Source organism: Pleurodeles waltl, chromosome 8 (genome assembly GCF_031143425.1).
Source record: "Pleurodeles waltl isolate 20211129_DDA chromosome 8, aPleWal1.hap1.20221129, whole genome shotgun sequence".
Classification (NCBI taxonomy): Eukaryota; Metazoa; Chordata; class Amphibia; order Caudata; family Salamandridae; genus Pleurodeles; species Pleurodeles waltl.
The window spans coordinates 1,482,361,650-1,482,378,642 of record NC_090447.1 but is presented as its reverse complement, the minus strand read 5'-3'; the positions used below and the strand labels follow the sequence as shown (position 1 = coordinate 1,482,378,642).

The following is a 16,993-nucleotide window of genomic DNA, read 5'->3' as shown; positions in this document are numbered from 1 at the left end:
TATTCGGAGTTACCATTGTGAAGCTACACATAGGTAGTGACCTATGTGTAGTGCATGCGTGTAATGGTGTCCCCGCACTCACAAAGTCCGGGGAATTTGCCCTGAACAATGTGGGGGCACCTTGGCTAGGGCCAGGGTGCCCACACACTAAGTAACTTAGCATCTAACCTTTACCAGGTAAAGGTTAGACATATAGGTGACTTATAAGTTACGTAAGTGCAGTGATAAATGGCTGTGAAATAATGTGGACGTTATTTCACTCAGGCTGCAGTGGCAGGCCTGTGTAAGAATTGTCAGAGCTCCCTATGGGTGGCAAAAGAAATGCTGCAGCCCATAGGGATCTCCTGGAACCCCAATACCCTGGGTACCTCAGTACCATATACTAGGGAATTATAAGGGTGTTCCATTATGCCAATGTAAATTGGTAAAATTGGTCACTAGCCTGTTAGTGACAATTTGTACAGAGAGAGCATAACCACTGAGGTTCTGGTTAGCAGAGCCTCAGTGAGACAGTTAGGCACCACACAGGGAACTCATACATATAGGTCACAAACTTATGAGCACTGGGGGTCCTGGCTAGCAGGGTCCCAGTGACACATAACAAACATACTGAAAACGTAGGGTTTTCACTATGAGCACTGGGCCCTGGCTAGCAGGATCCCAGTGAGACAGTGAAAACACCCTGACATACACTCACAAACAGGCCAAAAGTGGGGGTAACAAGGATAGAAAGAGGCTACTTTCTCACATCCAGTCTTTTGGATTCCCTATCCGGGGGAGTGGTGGGGAATGCGTCAGAGGATGATGAAGCCTGGATGACAAGGCTCTCAGGCATAGGGTGTTGGGTTAGGAATTTGGGGTCAGTCAATGCAGGCCGATGGTGGGTACAACCGTCTTATTCACAGGAGCCCCTGTGCTGGGTCTGGACCAGGTACCCAGAAGGACATCCGTAAGGGCTTCATTGAAAGGAAGGAGGGGTTCCAAGTTCGAGGACCCATGCTGAAGCACCTCAATCAGGAAGTTAGTCCTGACCTCCACAGAAGAAAGCTCAAGGTCCAAAACCTCAGCAGCCCTTCTCCCCACCATAGAGTATGAGGCTTCGTCCTCCATAGCCTCTGTAGGGGGAGAAAGCATGCCATCGTCAGGGGAGTTGTCCAACCTGCTGGAGTCACCCAGATCCTGAACCTAGTCTATGTCAGGGTCATGCTTGTATACTAAAGAGTCCGGCGACCCCTCACATTATCCACATATCAATACCCATAGCATTAGGGGTCAGGATCAGCCCTGGGCCCAGGAGAACCCATGGAAAATGAAATCAGTGTCAAGCGACGCAGTTCCTGCTCACTGGGGATAAGTATAGGATCGACGTAGACTGTGGGCCCAACCGACGTCGGGAGCGTCGACGTCTGACCCGATGCTGGGGAAAGTCGCATTGACACGACCGGCATCGAGGCGGATCCGGAGGTGCCTTCCGAAGTCAGGGTCGAAGCCATCGTATTGCAACCCAAGGGGGCCCTCACCGACTCCCCTGGGCCCGAAGGTGCTGAGGGTGGATCGGTCTGCCCAAACATGAGGTGCATGGCCTCATAAAAGTCCTTGAGTTGGGCAAGGGTGGCACCGGCACCCGGAAAGTTGGGGAGGCAGGGAGCGGACCCAGACAGAGGGTCCAAAGATGGAGGCCTAGAGCCTTGGCAGTCTTACCGCACCACACTGTCTGAGCTATGGGGCAAAGTCGAAGAACGGTAGGTCATCTCTGACTTCTTCTTGTGACCTGACTGTCCAGATGACTTGGAGGATGAAGAGTGGTGATGACTCTGCAACTAGTCTCCTGACCTTCCTCTTGAACTAGACTGGGAGCGGTGCAGAGTCGAGTGCCAGACAGCTATAAGCTTTAGGGATCGCTCCCTGAAAGCGTTCGGGTTCATGGGCCGACACTCGGAGCACGACTTCGGGTCATGGTCGTGCTCCAGATACCAGAGGCAGACGAGGTGTGGATCCGTCACTGAAATCATTCAGTAACAGCAGTCGCAAGGCTTCAATCCGGTCTTTCGAGACATCCCTTGACGCATCCAAAACTTGTCAAAAATGAATCAAAAAGAGTGTCACAGTTAGTCAAAAAATGAATGGGGTAGCTCTTCCCCGGATCTGCGCACAGGCTGCCGAGGAAAGTAAAGAACTGATGTCACCACGCCGGGGGGCAGCCTATATACAACCACGACTTCATCACGGAGACCACGATGCCTGTGGAGTCGACCAGTGCCACCTAACGGAGCACAGGGGTACTGCACAAAGAAAAATCTCCGGATCCAGTCTGACAACTAGGGAAAATTCTCCGATAAGGAATCTGTAACTAGAAGTCTCTATCAGATATTTTTGTTTGCACTACTAGAAGCAGCTTGTTTTTAGGCTGCTTATGTTCATTCGAGTTTTTGTGATATGGCCATGGTGTTATCCACCCCTTAAATGAAGACTGACATTCTCCTTATAGTTGAAAGATATAAGCAGTTTTGTGAAAAATGCAGGATGTTTTAAATAAGACGTATTATGGATCATGTATTTCATGACTGTGCTTGCATTAATGTTGAAGACTTACATTTGCTTCTTTCTAATAGACTGGGTGGAGCAGATGAATTGTAAAGGGACTTAGAACTGACATCTATATGTCGTATTTAGCACACTCCTCATTTGCACAGCGCTTGCCAAATTAATTATTGAGGCTATATATTTATGTATATGACAACTTTGACACCATTTGCACAGCACTTGCCATTTTAAGCATTCAGTTTTGAGGTATATGCATAAGAGGGAACGAGGGGTCTGAATGGCACATGTCACTTTAAATAGGTTCTGGCTGATATTGATGATTCATTCATAAAGCAATTGCAGCCTTAACCATGTAGTTCGAATTTATACACTGAAAAATATATTAAGTCATGACCTGTATAGGTGTAGAAACCTTTTCATGGATTGGGGCTCGTATAGCATGTGGCAGTTTATGATGCAATGATTGTATGACTGATATTATTGAAATGGACACTACTTAAAAAATAAATATAGAAAATTACCCTGAAGGGTCCTGTCTTTGTGCCTCGGAGTAACGAGATTGTTAGTCATTGTGCGGCTGGATAGGAAGGAATTTTTTACATATATATATATATATATATATATATATATATATATATATATATATATATATATATATATATATATATATATATATATATATATATATATATATATATGTATGTGTGTGTGTGTGTGTGTATATAAGGTTAGATGGTAATTCTAATCTCTATATGTATGTTCGTGCGTGTGTGTGTATGCACACACACCCCGGTATCAGAAGTACTACTGAACACTTCAACTGTGAAATAAAGTACTCATCAAGTAAAAAAATGTTAAGCAATGGTAATCACAATGTGATTACCATAAAGTAACGACTAAGGATGTAGAAGACATCAATACCTTACCTCTAGCACACTGCAATGGTTTGCACAGCACTTTAAACCACTATTTAACGCTTACCGTAATCTGCATTTGTGTTTGGATGCACGGATAATGCAGTATCTGTTCACAGTGTAGAAGTAATCGTGGTATGGGACATCGTGTGTGGCCACATCTGTGTCTACTAGATATAACTGTCCTTCCTGGCTCTCCTTATACAAGACCTGGCACAAAGAAGGAAAAAAGGGTCATGCACGAAAAATTTATTTTATCATGTTGTAATTGGATTCATATAGCGTGTACTACAGCTGACAAAGCTTTGAATGACATGCAGTCATTTTACAAACCTTAGGAATCTTCTTCCACCCAGACATTTTGACTGATTTCTAGAAGTAGCGAGCGTCTAAATTGACTGCACTTTGATTTCAATTGATTTAGAACACACCGAACACGGCAATAAGGGAACAAAACCGTGCTTGCGTGAAACAATTACCGAAAGAAAAGACAAGCTGCCCGTGCATAATTTGTAAATAAAAACGTGCCGGTGCCCGCCTCTGAAACACACGACTGCTGCAATTAAATGTGCGAGCACAGAATACTGAGGCAGCGTAATCCTGGAGCCTGCTCTCTGGCCTCTTTAATCCATTTACAGCCACTCCCTCTTGTAGGAAAGTACCCTCTTTTTAGCATGGTTACCTCCAATTTTTGCCTGTTCTTAGTATGTTTTGACTGTGTGCACTGGGATCCTGCTAACCAGGACCCCCGTGACTGTGCTCTCGCCCTTTAAATTTGGTTGCTCGGACCACAAACACCCCACATTTGGCATACTGGTGCCCCCTTATAAGTCCCTAGTATATGGTACCCAGGGAATTGGGGCACCAGGGGTTCCCCATGGGCTGCAGCAGGAACCCATGCAAAGTGCATCTCAGGCCTGCCATTGCAGCCTGCATAAAATGGTGCATGCACCCTTTTCACTACAGGTCACTGCAAGTCACCCCTATGGCAGGTCCTCCTAGCCCAGAGGGCAGGGTGCAGGTACCTGTGGGTGAGGGCAGACCTGCATGAGCTGAGTTGCCCACGCAAACTCCAGTCCATTTTCCTGGACTTCTTGAGTGTGGGGACGTCATTTTACGCATATACTGGACATAGGTCACAACCTATGCCCAGCTTCATAATGGTAACTCCCAACCTGGCCATGTTTGGTATCAAACATGTCAGAATCATACCCCAATACTGTGGCCAGTATTTGTTGTATGACTCCATGCACTCTGTGGGCTCCTTGGAGGACCCCCAGCATTGCTCCTCTCAGCTTTCCAGGGTTTTCCAGGCAGCCCAAGCTACTGCCACCTCTCAGATGGGGTTCTGCCCTCCTGCTGCTTGAATAGCTCAAGCCCAGAAAGGCAGAACAAAGGATTTCCTCTGGGAGAGGGAGGCAACATCTCCTCCGTTTTTAAATAGGTGTTACATGGCTGTAAGGAAATGCCTCTTTGGCATGGTTACCCCCTGACTTTTTGCCTTTGCTGATGCCAAGTTATGATTTGAAAATGTGCTGAGGCCTGCTAACCAGGCCCCAGCACCAGTGTTCTTTCCCTAACCTGTACCTTTGTCTCCACAATTGGCACACCCTGGCATCCAGGTAAGTCCCTTGTAACTGGTACCCCTGGTTCCAAGGGCCCTGATGCCAGGGAAGGTCTCTAAGGGCTGCAGCATGTCTTATGCCACCCTGGGGACCCCTCACTCAGCACATGCACACTGCTTGCCACCTTGTGTGTGCTGGTGGGGAGGAAATGACTAAGTCGACATGGCACTCCCCTGAGGGTGCCATGCCAACATCACACTGCCTATGTGTAGGAAGTTGGCTCTGTATGTGCTATTTCAAAGTAAGGAATAGCATGCACAGAGTCCAAGGGTTCCCCTTAGAGGTAAAATAGAGGTAAAAATAGATAATACTAATGCTCTATTTTGTGGTAGTGTGGTCGAGCAGTAGGCTTATCCAAGGAGTAGTGTTAAGCATTTGTTGTACATACACATAGACAATAAATGAGGTACACACACTCAGAGACAAATCCAGCCAATAGGTTTTGTTATAGAAAAATATCTTTTCTTAGTTTATTTTAAGAACCACAGGTTCAAATTTAACATGTAATATCTTGTTTGAAAGGTATTGCAGGTAAGTACATTAGGAACTTTGAATCATTTCAATTGCATGTATACTTTTCAAGTTATTCACAAATAGCTATTTTAAAAGTGGACACTTAGTGCAATTTTCACAGTTCCTGGGGGAGGTAAGTTTTGGTTAGTTTTACCAGGTAAGTAAGACACTTACAGGGTTCAGTTCTTGGTCCAAGGTAGCCCACCGTTGGGGGTTCAGAGCAACCCCAAAGTCACCACACCAGCAGCTCAGGGCCGGTCAGGTGCAGAGTTCAAAGTGGTGCCCAAAACACATAGGCTAGAATGGAGAGAAGGGGGTGCCCCGGTTCCGGTCTGCTTGCAGGTAAGTACCCGCGTCTTCGGAGGGCAGACCAGGGGGGTTTTGTAGGGCACCGGGGGGGACACAAGCCCACACAGAAACTTCACCCTCAGCAGCGCGGGGGCGGCCGGGTGCAGTGAAGAAAAAGGCGTCGGGTTCGCAATGGTAGTCTATGAGAGATCTCGGGATCTCTTTAGCGCTGCAGGCAGGCAAGGGGGGGGTTCCTCGGGGAAACCTCCACTTGGGTGAGGGAGAGGGACTCCTGGGGGTCACTTCTCCAGTGAAAGTCCGGTCCTTCAGGTCCTGGGGGCTGCGGGTGCAGGGTCTCTCCCAGGCGTCGGGACTTTGGATTCAAAGAGTCGCGGTCAGGGGAAGCCTCGGGATTCCCTCTGCAGGCGGCGCTGTGGGGGCTCAGGGGGGACAGGTTTTGGTACTCACAGTATCAGAGTAGTCCTGGGGTCCCTCCTGAGGTGTCGGATCTCCACCAGCCGAGTCGGGGTCGCCGGGTGCAGTGTTGTAAGTCTCACGCTTCTTGCGGGGAGCTTGCAGGGTTCTTTCAAGGCTGCTGGAAACAAAGTTGCAGCCTTTCTTGGAGCAGGTCCGCTGTCCTCGGGAGTTTCTTGTCTTTTCGAAGCAGGGGCAGTCCTCAGAGGATGTCGAGGTCGCTGGTCCCTTTGGAAGGCGTCGCTGGAGCAGGATCTTTGGAAGGCAGGAGACAGGCCGGTGAGTTTCTGGAGCCAAGGCAGTTGTCGTCTTCTGGTCTTCCGCTGCAGGGGTTTTCAGCTAGGCAGTCCTTCTTCTTGTAGTTGCAGGAATCTAATTTTCTAGGGTTCAGGGTAGCCCTTAAATACTAAATTTAAGGGCGTGTTTAGGTCTGGGGGGTTAGTAGCCAACGGCTACTAGCCCTGAGGGTGGGTACACCCTCTTTGTGCCTCCTCCCAAGGGGAGGGGGTCACAATCCTAACCCTATTGGGGGAATCCTCCATCTGCAAGATGGAGGATTTCTAAAAGTTAGAGTCACCTCAGATCAGGACACCTTAGGGGCTGTCTTGACTGGCCAGTGACTCCTCCTTGTTGCTTTCTTTGTTCCCTCCAGCCTTGCCGCCAAAAGTGGGGGCCGTGGCCGGAGGGGGCGGGCAACTCCACTAAGCTGGAGTGCCCTGCTGGGCTGTGACAAAGGGGTGAGCCTTTGAGGCTCACCGCCAGGTGTTACAGCTCCTGCCTGGGGGAGGTGTTAGCATCTCCACCCAGTGCAGGCTTTGTTACTGGCCTCAGAGTGACAAAGGCACTCTCCCCATGGGGCCAGCAACATGTCTCTAGTGTGGCAGGCTGCTGGAACTAGTCAGCCTACACAGACAGTCGGTTAAGTTTCAGGGGGCACCTCTAAGGTGCCCTCTGTGGTGTATTTTACAATAAAATGTACACTGGCATCAGTGTGCATTTATTGTGCTGAGAAGTTTGATACCAAACTTCCCAGTTTTCAGTGTAGCCATTATGGTGCTGTGGAGTTCGTGTTTGACAAACTCCCAGACCATATACTCTTATGGCTACCCTGCACTTACAATGTCTAAGGTTTTGTTTAGACACTGTAGGGGTACCATGCTCATGCACTGGTACCCTCACCTATGGTATAGTGCACCCTGCCTTAGGGCTGTAAGGCCTGCTAGAGGGGTGACTGACCTATACTTGCATAGGCAGTGAGAGGCTGGCATGGCACCCTGAGGGGAGTGCCATGTCGACTTACTCGTTTTGTTCTCACTAGCACACACAAGCTGGCAAGCAGTGTGTCTGTGCTGAGTGAGAGGTCTCCAGGGTGGCATAAGACATGCTGCAGCCCTTAGAGACCTTCCTTGGCATCAGGGCCCTTGGTACTAGAAGTACCAGTTACAAGGGACTTATCTGGATGCCAGGGTCTGCCAATTGTGGATACAAAAGTACAGGTTAGGGAAAGAACACTGGTGCTGGGGCCTGGTTAGCAGGCCTCAGCACACTTTCAATTGTAAACATAGCATCAGCAAAGGCAAAAAGTCAGGGGGCAACCATGCCAAGGAGGCATTTCCTTACACTATGGCATATATCAGTCACCCCTCTAGCAGGCCTTACGCCCTAAGGCAGGGTGCACTATACCACAGGTGAGGGCATAGGTGCATGAGCACTATGCCCCTATAGTGTCTAAGCAAAACCTTAGACATTGTAAGTGCAGGGTAGCCATAAGAGTATATGGTCTGGGAGTCTGTCATACACGAACTCCACAGCACCATAATGGCTACACTGAAAACTGGGAAGTTTGGTATCAAACTTCTCAGCACAATAAATGCACACTGATGCCAGTAGAGATGGCCCCTGAAAACATACCCGACTTCCAGTGTGGGCTGACTAGTTTTGCCAGCCTGCCACACACCAGACATGTTGCTGGCCTTTGTCACTCTGTGGCCAGGAACAAAGCCTGTACTGGGTGGAGGTGCTTCTCACCTCCCCTGCAGGAACTGTAACACCTGGCAGTGAGCCTCAAAGGCTCACCCCCTTTGTAACAGCCCTCCGGCCACTGCCCCCACTTTTGGTGGCAAGGCTGGAGGAGACAATTAGAAAAACAAGGAGGAGTCACTCCCCAGTCAGGACAGCCCCTAAGGTGTCCTGAGCTGAGGTGACTGACTTTTAGAAATCCTCCATATTGCAGATGGAGGATTCCCCCAATAGGATTATGGATGAGCCCCCCTCCCCACCGGGAGGAGGAACAAAGAGGGTGTAGCTACCCTCAGGGCTAGTAGCCATTGGCTACTAACCTTCCAGACCTAAACACACCCCTAAATTGAGTATTTAGGGGCCCCCAGAACCTAGGAAGATAGATTCCTGCAACCTGAAGACAAAGAAGGACTGCTGACCTGAAGCCCTGCAGAGAAGACAGACACCAACTGCTTTGGCCCTAGCCCTACCGGCCTGTCTCCCCACTTCAAGAAAAACTGCAACAGCGACGCGTCCCCCAGGGTCCAGCTACCTCTGAAGCCTCAGAGGACTACCCTGCATCTAAAAGGACCAAGAAACACCTGAGGACAGCGGCCCTGTTCAACAAACCTGCAACTTTGCAACAAAGAAGCAACTTTTAAAGACCACACGTTTCCCGCCGGAAGTGTGAGACTTTCCACTCTGCACCCGACGCCCCCGGCTCGACCTGCGGAAAACTAACTCTACAGGCAGGACTCCCCGGAGATTGCGAGCCTGTGAGTAGCCAGAGTTGACCCCTCTGAGCCCCCACAGCGACACCTGCAGAGGGAATCCAGAGGCTCCCCCTGACCATGACTGCCTGCTTCAAGGAACCCGACGCCTGGAAAACACACTGCACCCACAGCCGCCAGGATCTGAAGGAACCGAACTCCAGTGCAGAAGCGACCCCCAGGTGTCCCTCTTCCTATCCCAGGTGGTGGCTACCCCGCGTAGCAACCCCCCCCCCCCCCCCTTTGCCTGCCTGCATCATTGAAGAGACCCCCGGGTCTCCCCATTGAATCCTATTGCAAACCAGACACCTGTTTGCACTCTGCACCCGGCGGCCCCTGTGCCACTGAGGGTGTACTTTCTGTGTCTGCTTATGTCCCCCCCGGTGCCCTACAAAACCCCCCTGGTCTACCCTCTGAAGTCGCGGGTACTTACCTGTTGGCAGCCTGGAACCAGGGCACCCCTATTTCCATTGAAGCCTGTGTGTTTTGGGCACCACTTTGACCTTTGCACCTGACCGGCCCTGAGCTGCTGGTGTGGTAACTTTGGGGTTGCCTTGAACCCCCAACGGTGTGCTCCCTTGGACCCAACTTTGAACCCTGTAAGTGTTTTACTTACCTGTGAACTTAACAATTACTTACCTCCCCCAGGAACTGTTGATTTTTGCAGTGTCCACTTTTAAAATAGCTTATTGCCATTTTTTCCAAAACTGTACATGCTATTGTGATGATTCAAAGTTCCTAAGATACCTGAGTGAAATACCTTTCATTTAAAGTATTGTTTGTAAATCTTGAACCTGTGGTTCTTAAAATAAACTAAGAAAATATATTTTTCTATATAAAAACCTATTGGCCTGGAATTGTCTTTGAGTGTGTGTTGCTCATTTATTGCCTGTGTGTGTACAACAAATGTTTAACACTACCCTCTGATAAGCCTACTGCTGGACCACACTACTACAAAATAGAGCATTAGAATTATCTAATTTTGCCACTATCTTACCTCTAAGGGGAACCCTTGGACTCTGTGCACACTATTTCTTACTTTGAAATAGTAAATATAGAGCCAACTTCCTACAAATGCTTAGGAGAGGTAGCCTTCCCAAGCCACTGGTATGCTTTGAAGGGTACATTTGGTGCCCTCCTTACATAACCCAGCCTGCACCGGTTCAGTTACCTCCAGTCCCTACTCTGGGGCGAAACTAGATAATGTAAAGGGGAGTGACCACTCCCCTGTCTATCACCAGCCCAGGGGTGGTGCCCAGAGATCCTCTTGATGGCCCATTGATTCTGCAGTCTTGAATCCAAGGTGGATAGAGGCCTCTGGGAGCATCTGAATGGCCAGGTAGGTGATGTCAGAGGCCCCTCCTTATAGATGGTCACCTGGCTAGGTGACCAATCCCTCATCAAGGGCTATTTATTGTATCCCTCTTAGGTGGGTCCTCCGATTCGACGGGAAAGACTCCAGCAGGACTCCTTTGCACTGCATATTTCGACTTCTGGTCACTGGAACTTCAATTGGACTCCACAGGAACCTACAATCTACAGCTACAGTGACGACTCTGCTCTGCAACATTGTTTCTCCGGCTCCTTCCAGCAACTGCAACATTTCCCTGGCTGTGCATCCCCTCAGGGACACAAGTCTTCAGTCTGCACAAGAAGTAAGAAGGAATCTCCCCTGGAGTCAAGAAGTCACTTCCCTGTATTCACAGGCAACAACTGCAACGACCACCGGCTGCGTGGATCTCCTCTCCTCCTGAGCTGCATGGATCCTGGAGTAGTCCCCGCAGTCCTCTCTGCCAGCTGTCCACCTTTGGTGAAGGCAAGCCCTTGCCTTCCCACGCAGGACAGTACCCCCCGTTCACCATATCTCTTGCAGCTACCAAGGCTTGTTGGCATCTCCTCCAAGGGATCTTCAGGCTCAGTGTAGCCCCAGCCCCAGCACTCTTCCCTGTGATGCACAGCCCTCTGTGTGCTTCTCCTACGACCTGGGACCTTTCTTCAGGTGGGCTGGGTGGGCCTCTCTATGACTCCTGTGCTCCTCGCCTGTGGGTCTTCCTTGTGGGCTGCCTCCTCTTCTTTGGACTCTCTGCACTGCTGAGGGTAGCCTGGGACTACCCCCATTGGTTGAGGCCCTCTTGGACCTTGCTGGTCCCCGGCAGCCTCACTTTTCCTCCACCTGCAGCATTTGCCTTTGCCAAGTCTTGCTGGTAGTTTTTCCACAGCACAGACTGACTGCAATCCTTCATTTGACATGGGACACTGACTGCATCACCCAGGAACTCTTCACCCACTCCGGTGCTGCATTGCTGACCGTCTTCATCTCAGCGTTGACAAACTCCTGCATCCACAGATAGGTGGGTAGTGGCTCTTACCTCTCCCGGACACTCCAACTGGAACTGGACTTCTTTTCCAGGTCTTCCTCTTTCAGGATCCACCTTTGGTTTCTCGCACTCTTATCTGGGTCTTGCAATACCTTCCTCTGAAGTCCTTTGGGTCCTTCCTGGTCGCTTGGGGGCACTCTGGTACTTACCTTAGGGGTTTCCTAGTACCGCCAGCTTCCCTCTACCGATTCCACTACCTTGGGTGGAGGCCCAACCTCTGCATTCCACTTTTTTAGTATATGGTTTAGTCTCCTCTAGGCTTCAGTAGTGTCTCTTGCTTTTCATTGTTCTCTATTGCTTTTTATTCCTATTTCTGATTGCTACTGTACATACAATAGTGCATTTACTTACCCCCTATTGGAGAATTGCCTATCTAGTAATTTAGTATTTGTGTCACTAAAATAAAGTACATTTATTTTTGTAAAGTACCTTTATTTTTGTAACACTGTCATTCTTTCATGTGTTTAAGTGCTGCGTGACAATAAGTGGTATTGCATGAGCTTTGCACGTCTCCTAGATACGCCTTGGCTGTTCATCCACAGTTACCTCTAGAGAGACTTGCTTCTAGACAGTGCATACACTTCACTAATAAGGGGATACCTGGACCTGGTATAAGGTGATAATACCTTAAGTATTCACCACACACCAGGCCAGCTTCCTATACCTGCCCCTTCAGGTCACTCCTGCAGGTTTCTGCTTTCTCCCGTTGTTACGAGTTTTCATTCTTCTCTTCCTCCATCTTTCCCATATGTGTCTTTTGCTTGCAGTAATTGCCTGATATAGAAAACTAAGTGCCAGCCCTCAAAAATAAGTGTCGGTACCCCGCACCGGAATCCAAAGGCCTAACTTAAGCACTGCAATCTGCATATCATACTTGATACAACTATCCAAGAAGAGACAAGCAGGAGACGACCCAAAAGGTGTGTGTTACGTTAAAAGTTGACATTATTTTTAGTACATTAAGTTTGAGATCTCCATGCATGAGAAAGGAAATTCACAGGGAGAGCGACAATTTCACTCCAATAAGGGGCTTAAAACCTCTACTTTGAAGTAAAACAACTTGCAGAGCCTGCGCCCAGCCCTTGATGGCATGAGTGTGCAGGGCAAGCGATCTGCAGCAGGATATGCTGCTGACTGTAAAGTACTGCTGCTAAGTTCATAAGTATAGCATCTGGAAAAGCTCAGAAAGGGAGGAGTCCTCTTTTAGGGCCATATGTACGAACACTTTTTCCCATAGACACAGAATGGGTAAAAACCTTTGCTACACCTGGCCCTTACTTTCTTAACGCGCCATCAAATAAAGATACCATAATCATTTCACTGATCCTTGTTTACTTATTAAGCGTAATCCATCTTGTCTCAGCGCAACATTCGAATCAGTAGCAAACAAGACCACGCGTGCCTTGCCAGTGCCATGGAAATCACTCTTCTTTACATTGCAGCATAGCTGGCCAAGTTAATCGTTTTACTGAAGGAGGTAAGTGGAGCTTCCTGGCATCAGACTGTACCTTCTGGTCCGAGTTGTCACGATTCATCACTTCTCGGGGTCTACTCGTTTCCAGCTTGTGATGGGGAAGCAATATGGAATATTCTGATTATCCTAGAGAAGTACCTCCCAAAGATTTTGGAACCGCAACCCAATTTTTAGAACAAACACATTTCGTTACCCACCTAGCTTAAATGGGTGTAAAGCAGTGCTTTTTTTTCTACTTAATAACGGCAATTGTTTGTAAACTTTGCAACCTTGACCTGCTCTTTGCTTTTGGAGTGTGAACTGCACTGGAGTCTGGAGCTGGGACGTGGTAAAGCCTCATATATATTTCTGTGTTAAGCATTGGAGAGTAAGTAATTTATCCAAAATCAAATGATGTTGGGCCAAAGGTGGGACTCCAACCCTGTTCCCTGGATTCAAAGTAGGCAGCTCTGGCTTTCAGTTCACATTCATATTTTTTAATTTATGAGTGAATGTCATACTCAAGTGATATGGTTGTGTATGATCACGCATAGAGAACATTCACTGACATTCTCTGTTGAAATGGCTTTGTGAAGCAAAAAAACAAAACTAAAAAAAAACAGCTTCAACAAATACTTCAAGGCTCACACACAGTCCTGCTTGGGAATACTTCCAAGGTTTTGTTTTGAAACTGGACTGAGCGACATTGTTCAGTTTCTCTGTACTGGTCAGAAACGGCCCTAATCATTTTAAATATTACATGTAGACCACTCTTTGAGAAACTGCCTTGGAGAGCAGGGGACTGCCAGATATCTAGATCAGGGGCCAAATCTAATGTTTTTATTGATTCTTTAGAACATTATTTAGGTCTGGTGGGAATATATATAACTACTTTTAGGTTATTTTTAGCCACCCCTCTTCATCCATTCACATTTTCCTTCCACCCACTACAGTACACAGTATGCTGCAGGGAGTCAGCCTACTTCAGCCATTGGCTAATTTCTTTGAGCGACTGCAATTTACTTTTGCAAATGTGCCAATCAGCTAAAAAAAATGAATCCATGTGAGATGTCTGAATAATCTTTATTCCCGAACAACTGAATAATGCAGAGAAGCATGCCAACAATTTCTACATACGGATTTCTTTATTTAAGTAACCAAACACATTACATTCTCACGGTACAAAAATCATGATGGCTGGTGTAGCTTTGGAACATATTACTTCAATGTATTCAAGTTGTGTTCTGTGAAATGCGAGGATTCCTGTGACATGACATTTAAACAGAATGGCCTGTGCTGCGCTGAAGTAGGAGTCGGCATTAGGTCTGACAGCACCTTGGGCGGAAAGAAATCTGGCGCCTTAGCTGCTGCTGGCGGATAAACTAAGGCAGCAGTGGGCCCATTTTGTGCCCCCAGGCCAGTACCTGGCTGATCACATCAGAGCAGTGACTGGTCTCTGAACACAAATATCTCCCCAAAATCATTCACAGCTAGCTATGTCAAGGTGGTGCCAAGTTGTTTGTTTGGGGTTTGTGTGATGGCAGGGGGTGAAGGAAAAGGAAGGCAGCTGATGGACTATTAAGAACAGCGCATGCAGCATATTAAATAGTGATTAAAAGTGGTTTGAACAATGTCCCTCGTGTCATGCGCCCCACTGAGGACTCGCGCCCTGGGCCTAAGCCCATTTTGTCCTGGGTAGAGTGCACTACTAAAATGTGTTTCAGTGCTACTCTTCATGCAAGGCTTGTCGTATTCTGAGCTCTGGATTCACATGGCACAAGCTCTGAGGTCAGTGCTCCTTCCCCAGATCACTGTCCCACATGTTTCTCAGAGAGGGTCTGTCTTTCAAACAGCTAGATCAAGAAGCTCAGATTTCAGGAGATAAGTCACGCATTATACCCCGAGCAGTCCAATGCAGACACTCGAATTTTAGTTCCTTGCAGATACTTCATGAGCATCTATCACAGTTATAAAGGGAGACTGTGCTATGTGTCGGAAAAGCGGTTTATCTTTTTCTTCCTAAGACTACGAGCATTGTAAGTAGCTACGCTGGGTTTTAATCATGCACCATCCAAAAAACAAGGCTACACAAACAAGTTCCATACACAAGAACTATTGGCTTGTCAATGTTTTGTTCAGCCATGATTTGCAGCATAAAGAAGAAACCAGCATAAAGAAGAAACCAGCATTTGCAATGCAATAAATCTCGCATTAGCAAGAATTAGAGCTGTTGGCATAGTAAATGATAATGACAGCCTGGCATTTGGGACCTTATAAATATTTGGCCATGCAGCACATTAAGCCTTTATCAGAAATAAACAGTGTGTGTGCATTCCTTCGTACAATTGGCATTAGACTGTTGTGGTCTGAACAGCCCCTACAGAGCACCACAGTAAAAATACCATTTGGCAGAAACACGGTCATGTAAACATATATTCAGCCCTTACAGGGCATAAACACACAAAAAAAGAATGCTAAATAATATTTCAGTGTATTCATATAATCAGCCCCTTGAGGGCATAGTGTATTGCACATGTTCGGGCCTGGGATGCCTTTTAAATATCATTTTATGGTTGAGTCAGTGGCACAAGGGTGCAGTGCCACAGGTCCATATTAGTTGTCCCTGTAGAGTCAATAGGAGAAGGTGCAGTACCCCTAGTCGTGGCTAGATGTCCCTGTAAAGTCAAAAGCAGAAGGTGCAGTACCACTGATTATGGCTAGAAGTCCCTGTAGAGTTAACAGCATAATGTACTATTACCAATGGTGGCTAGATGTACCCGTCAAGCCAACTCAGTTAGCAGTGCCTTGGAGCAATGATCATCCTTCAGCCCATAGAGAGCAAAGCACAGGCCAAGCAGGGCTGTCAGAATACTATTACAAATTCAGGGAAGTGGGATTCCTGTCGCCCGACAACAGGGACATATTGTTTGGGCTTAAGGGCAGTATGTTTATTTTGTCCTTGGGACAAGTAGGCCCAACCCTGGGCAGCACAAACCCCTTTGGCTGCCAGTTTACAGAGAAGGGAACTGTCTGCAGTTGAGGTAATTTGTGTATCCATACATTACTGCTGTTCAAGCTTGTATTTATGGTTCATTAATTAAAAACCTTGATTTTTAGGGTGAGCACTGTAAATAAACGTTCTATGTTCACACTGAACTACTTACAGTGGTTCCAGCAAAAAAAATTAAAAAAAAGTTTTAACATGTTTGAAAAGTTTTACATTATGAGGCTAAGTATAATGCTCCCAGAATGCTCTGACTATATGTAAATGTTTGTAGAAGCTTGTAAGCAAGAGTGATGATTCTGTGCTTTAAAAATAGAATGTTCAGAAAAAAATACAGGAAACATTTTTTGTCAGTATGAAATTATAGGTGATTTCTTTGAAGCATCATTTAGTAAAATTTGTTGATGCATGCTAGTATTTCCCAAAAATATTCCTAATGGAAAATCAGTGTAACCATTTTAAACAAGATTTTGGGAAGCAAGAAAATAAACAAGCACTGGCAAAGCCTACCGATCCGACATTTTTTGCGTGTCTTTTAGTTTCACTTTATTGTTGTGGGAGCTGCCAGGCCCCACCATTGTAACAAACACTTGCAAAAAGAAAAAAAAATGTTTTTGGTCTCAAAAAGCACACATTCCCACCAGTGGCGTAACAAAGGCCTCGCAGCCCCCCTCGAAGGGCCGCCCTCAGCACTGCACCGTCCCTGCCCCTCCAGTTTTGTTGCGCCACTGATTACCACAGTGGTTCCTGGCCCTGTATACAACTACTTTGTGTGCCAATATGCTCCTTGTGGAAGAGCAGAATGCAATCACTCACAGTAAAGCCAGCTGATAGATAGAGAAACAGAAGTTTAATAAAAACAAAATGTCTTTGTTAATGCCAGACCTAATTAGGGACCCTATTCTTAAAGTCACAAAAGTGCACGCATGGTATATTTCTTTGAATTAGTGGCTTTCATGAATCCACAAGTACTTACAGAAGTAGACCAGGAATTCATACTATTAGAAAATATTTGTGAGCTGTATTTTAGCA

General features: G+C 47.1%; 1 protein-coding gene across 3 annotated transcripts in view; it reads right to left on the bottom strand.

The window, feature by feature from the left end:
* The window catches only part of GRAMD1C (GRAM domain containing 1C), a 1,284,216-nt gene that overhangs the window by 237,909 nt on the left and 1,029,314 nt on the right, over positions 1-16,993 (bottom strand). For all 3 annotated transcript variants that reach the window (XM_069202670.1, XM_069202671.1, XM_069202672.1), the window contains one exon: positions 3,526-3,668. In XM_069202670.1, the coding sequence (XP_069058771.1) occupies positions 3,526-3,668 (143 nt within the window). The remainder of the gene's footprint in view (positions 1-3,525; positions 3,669-16,993) is intronic.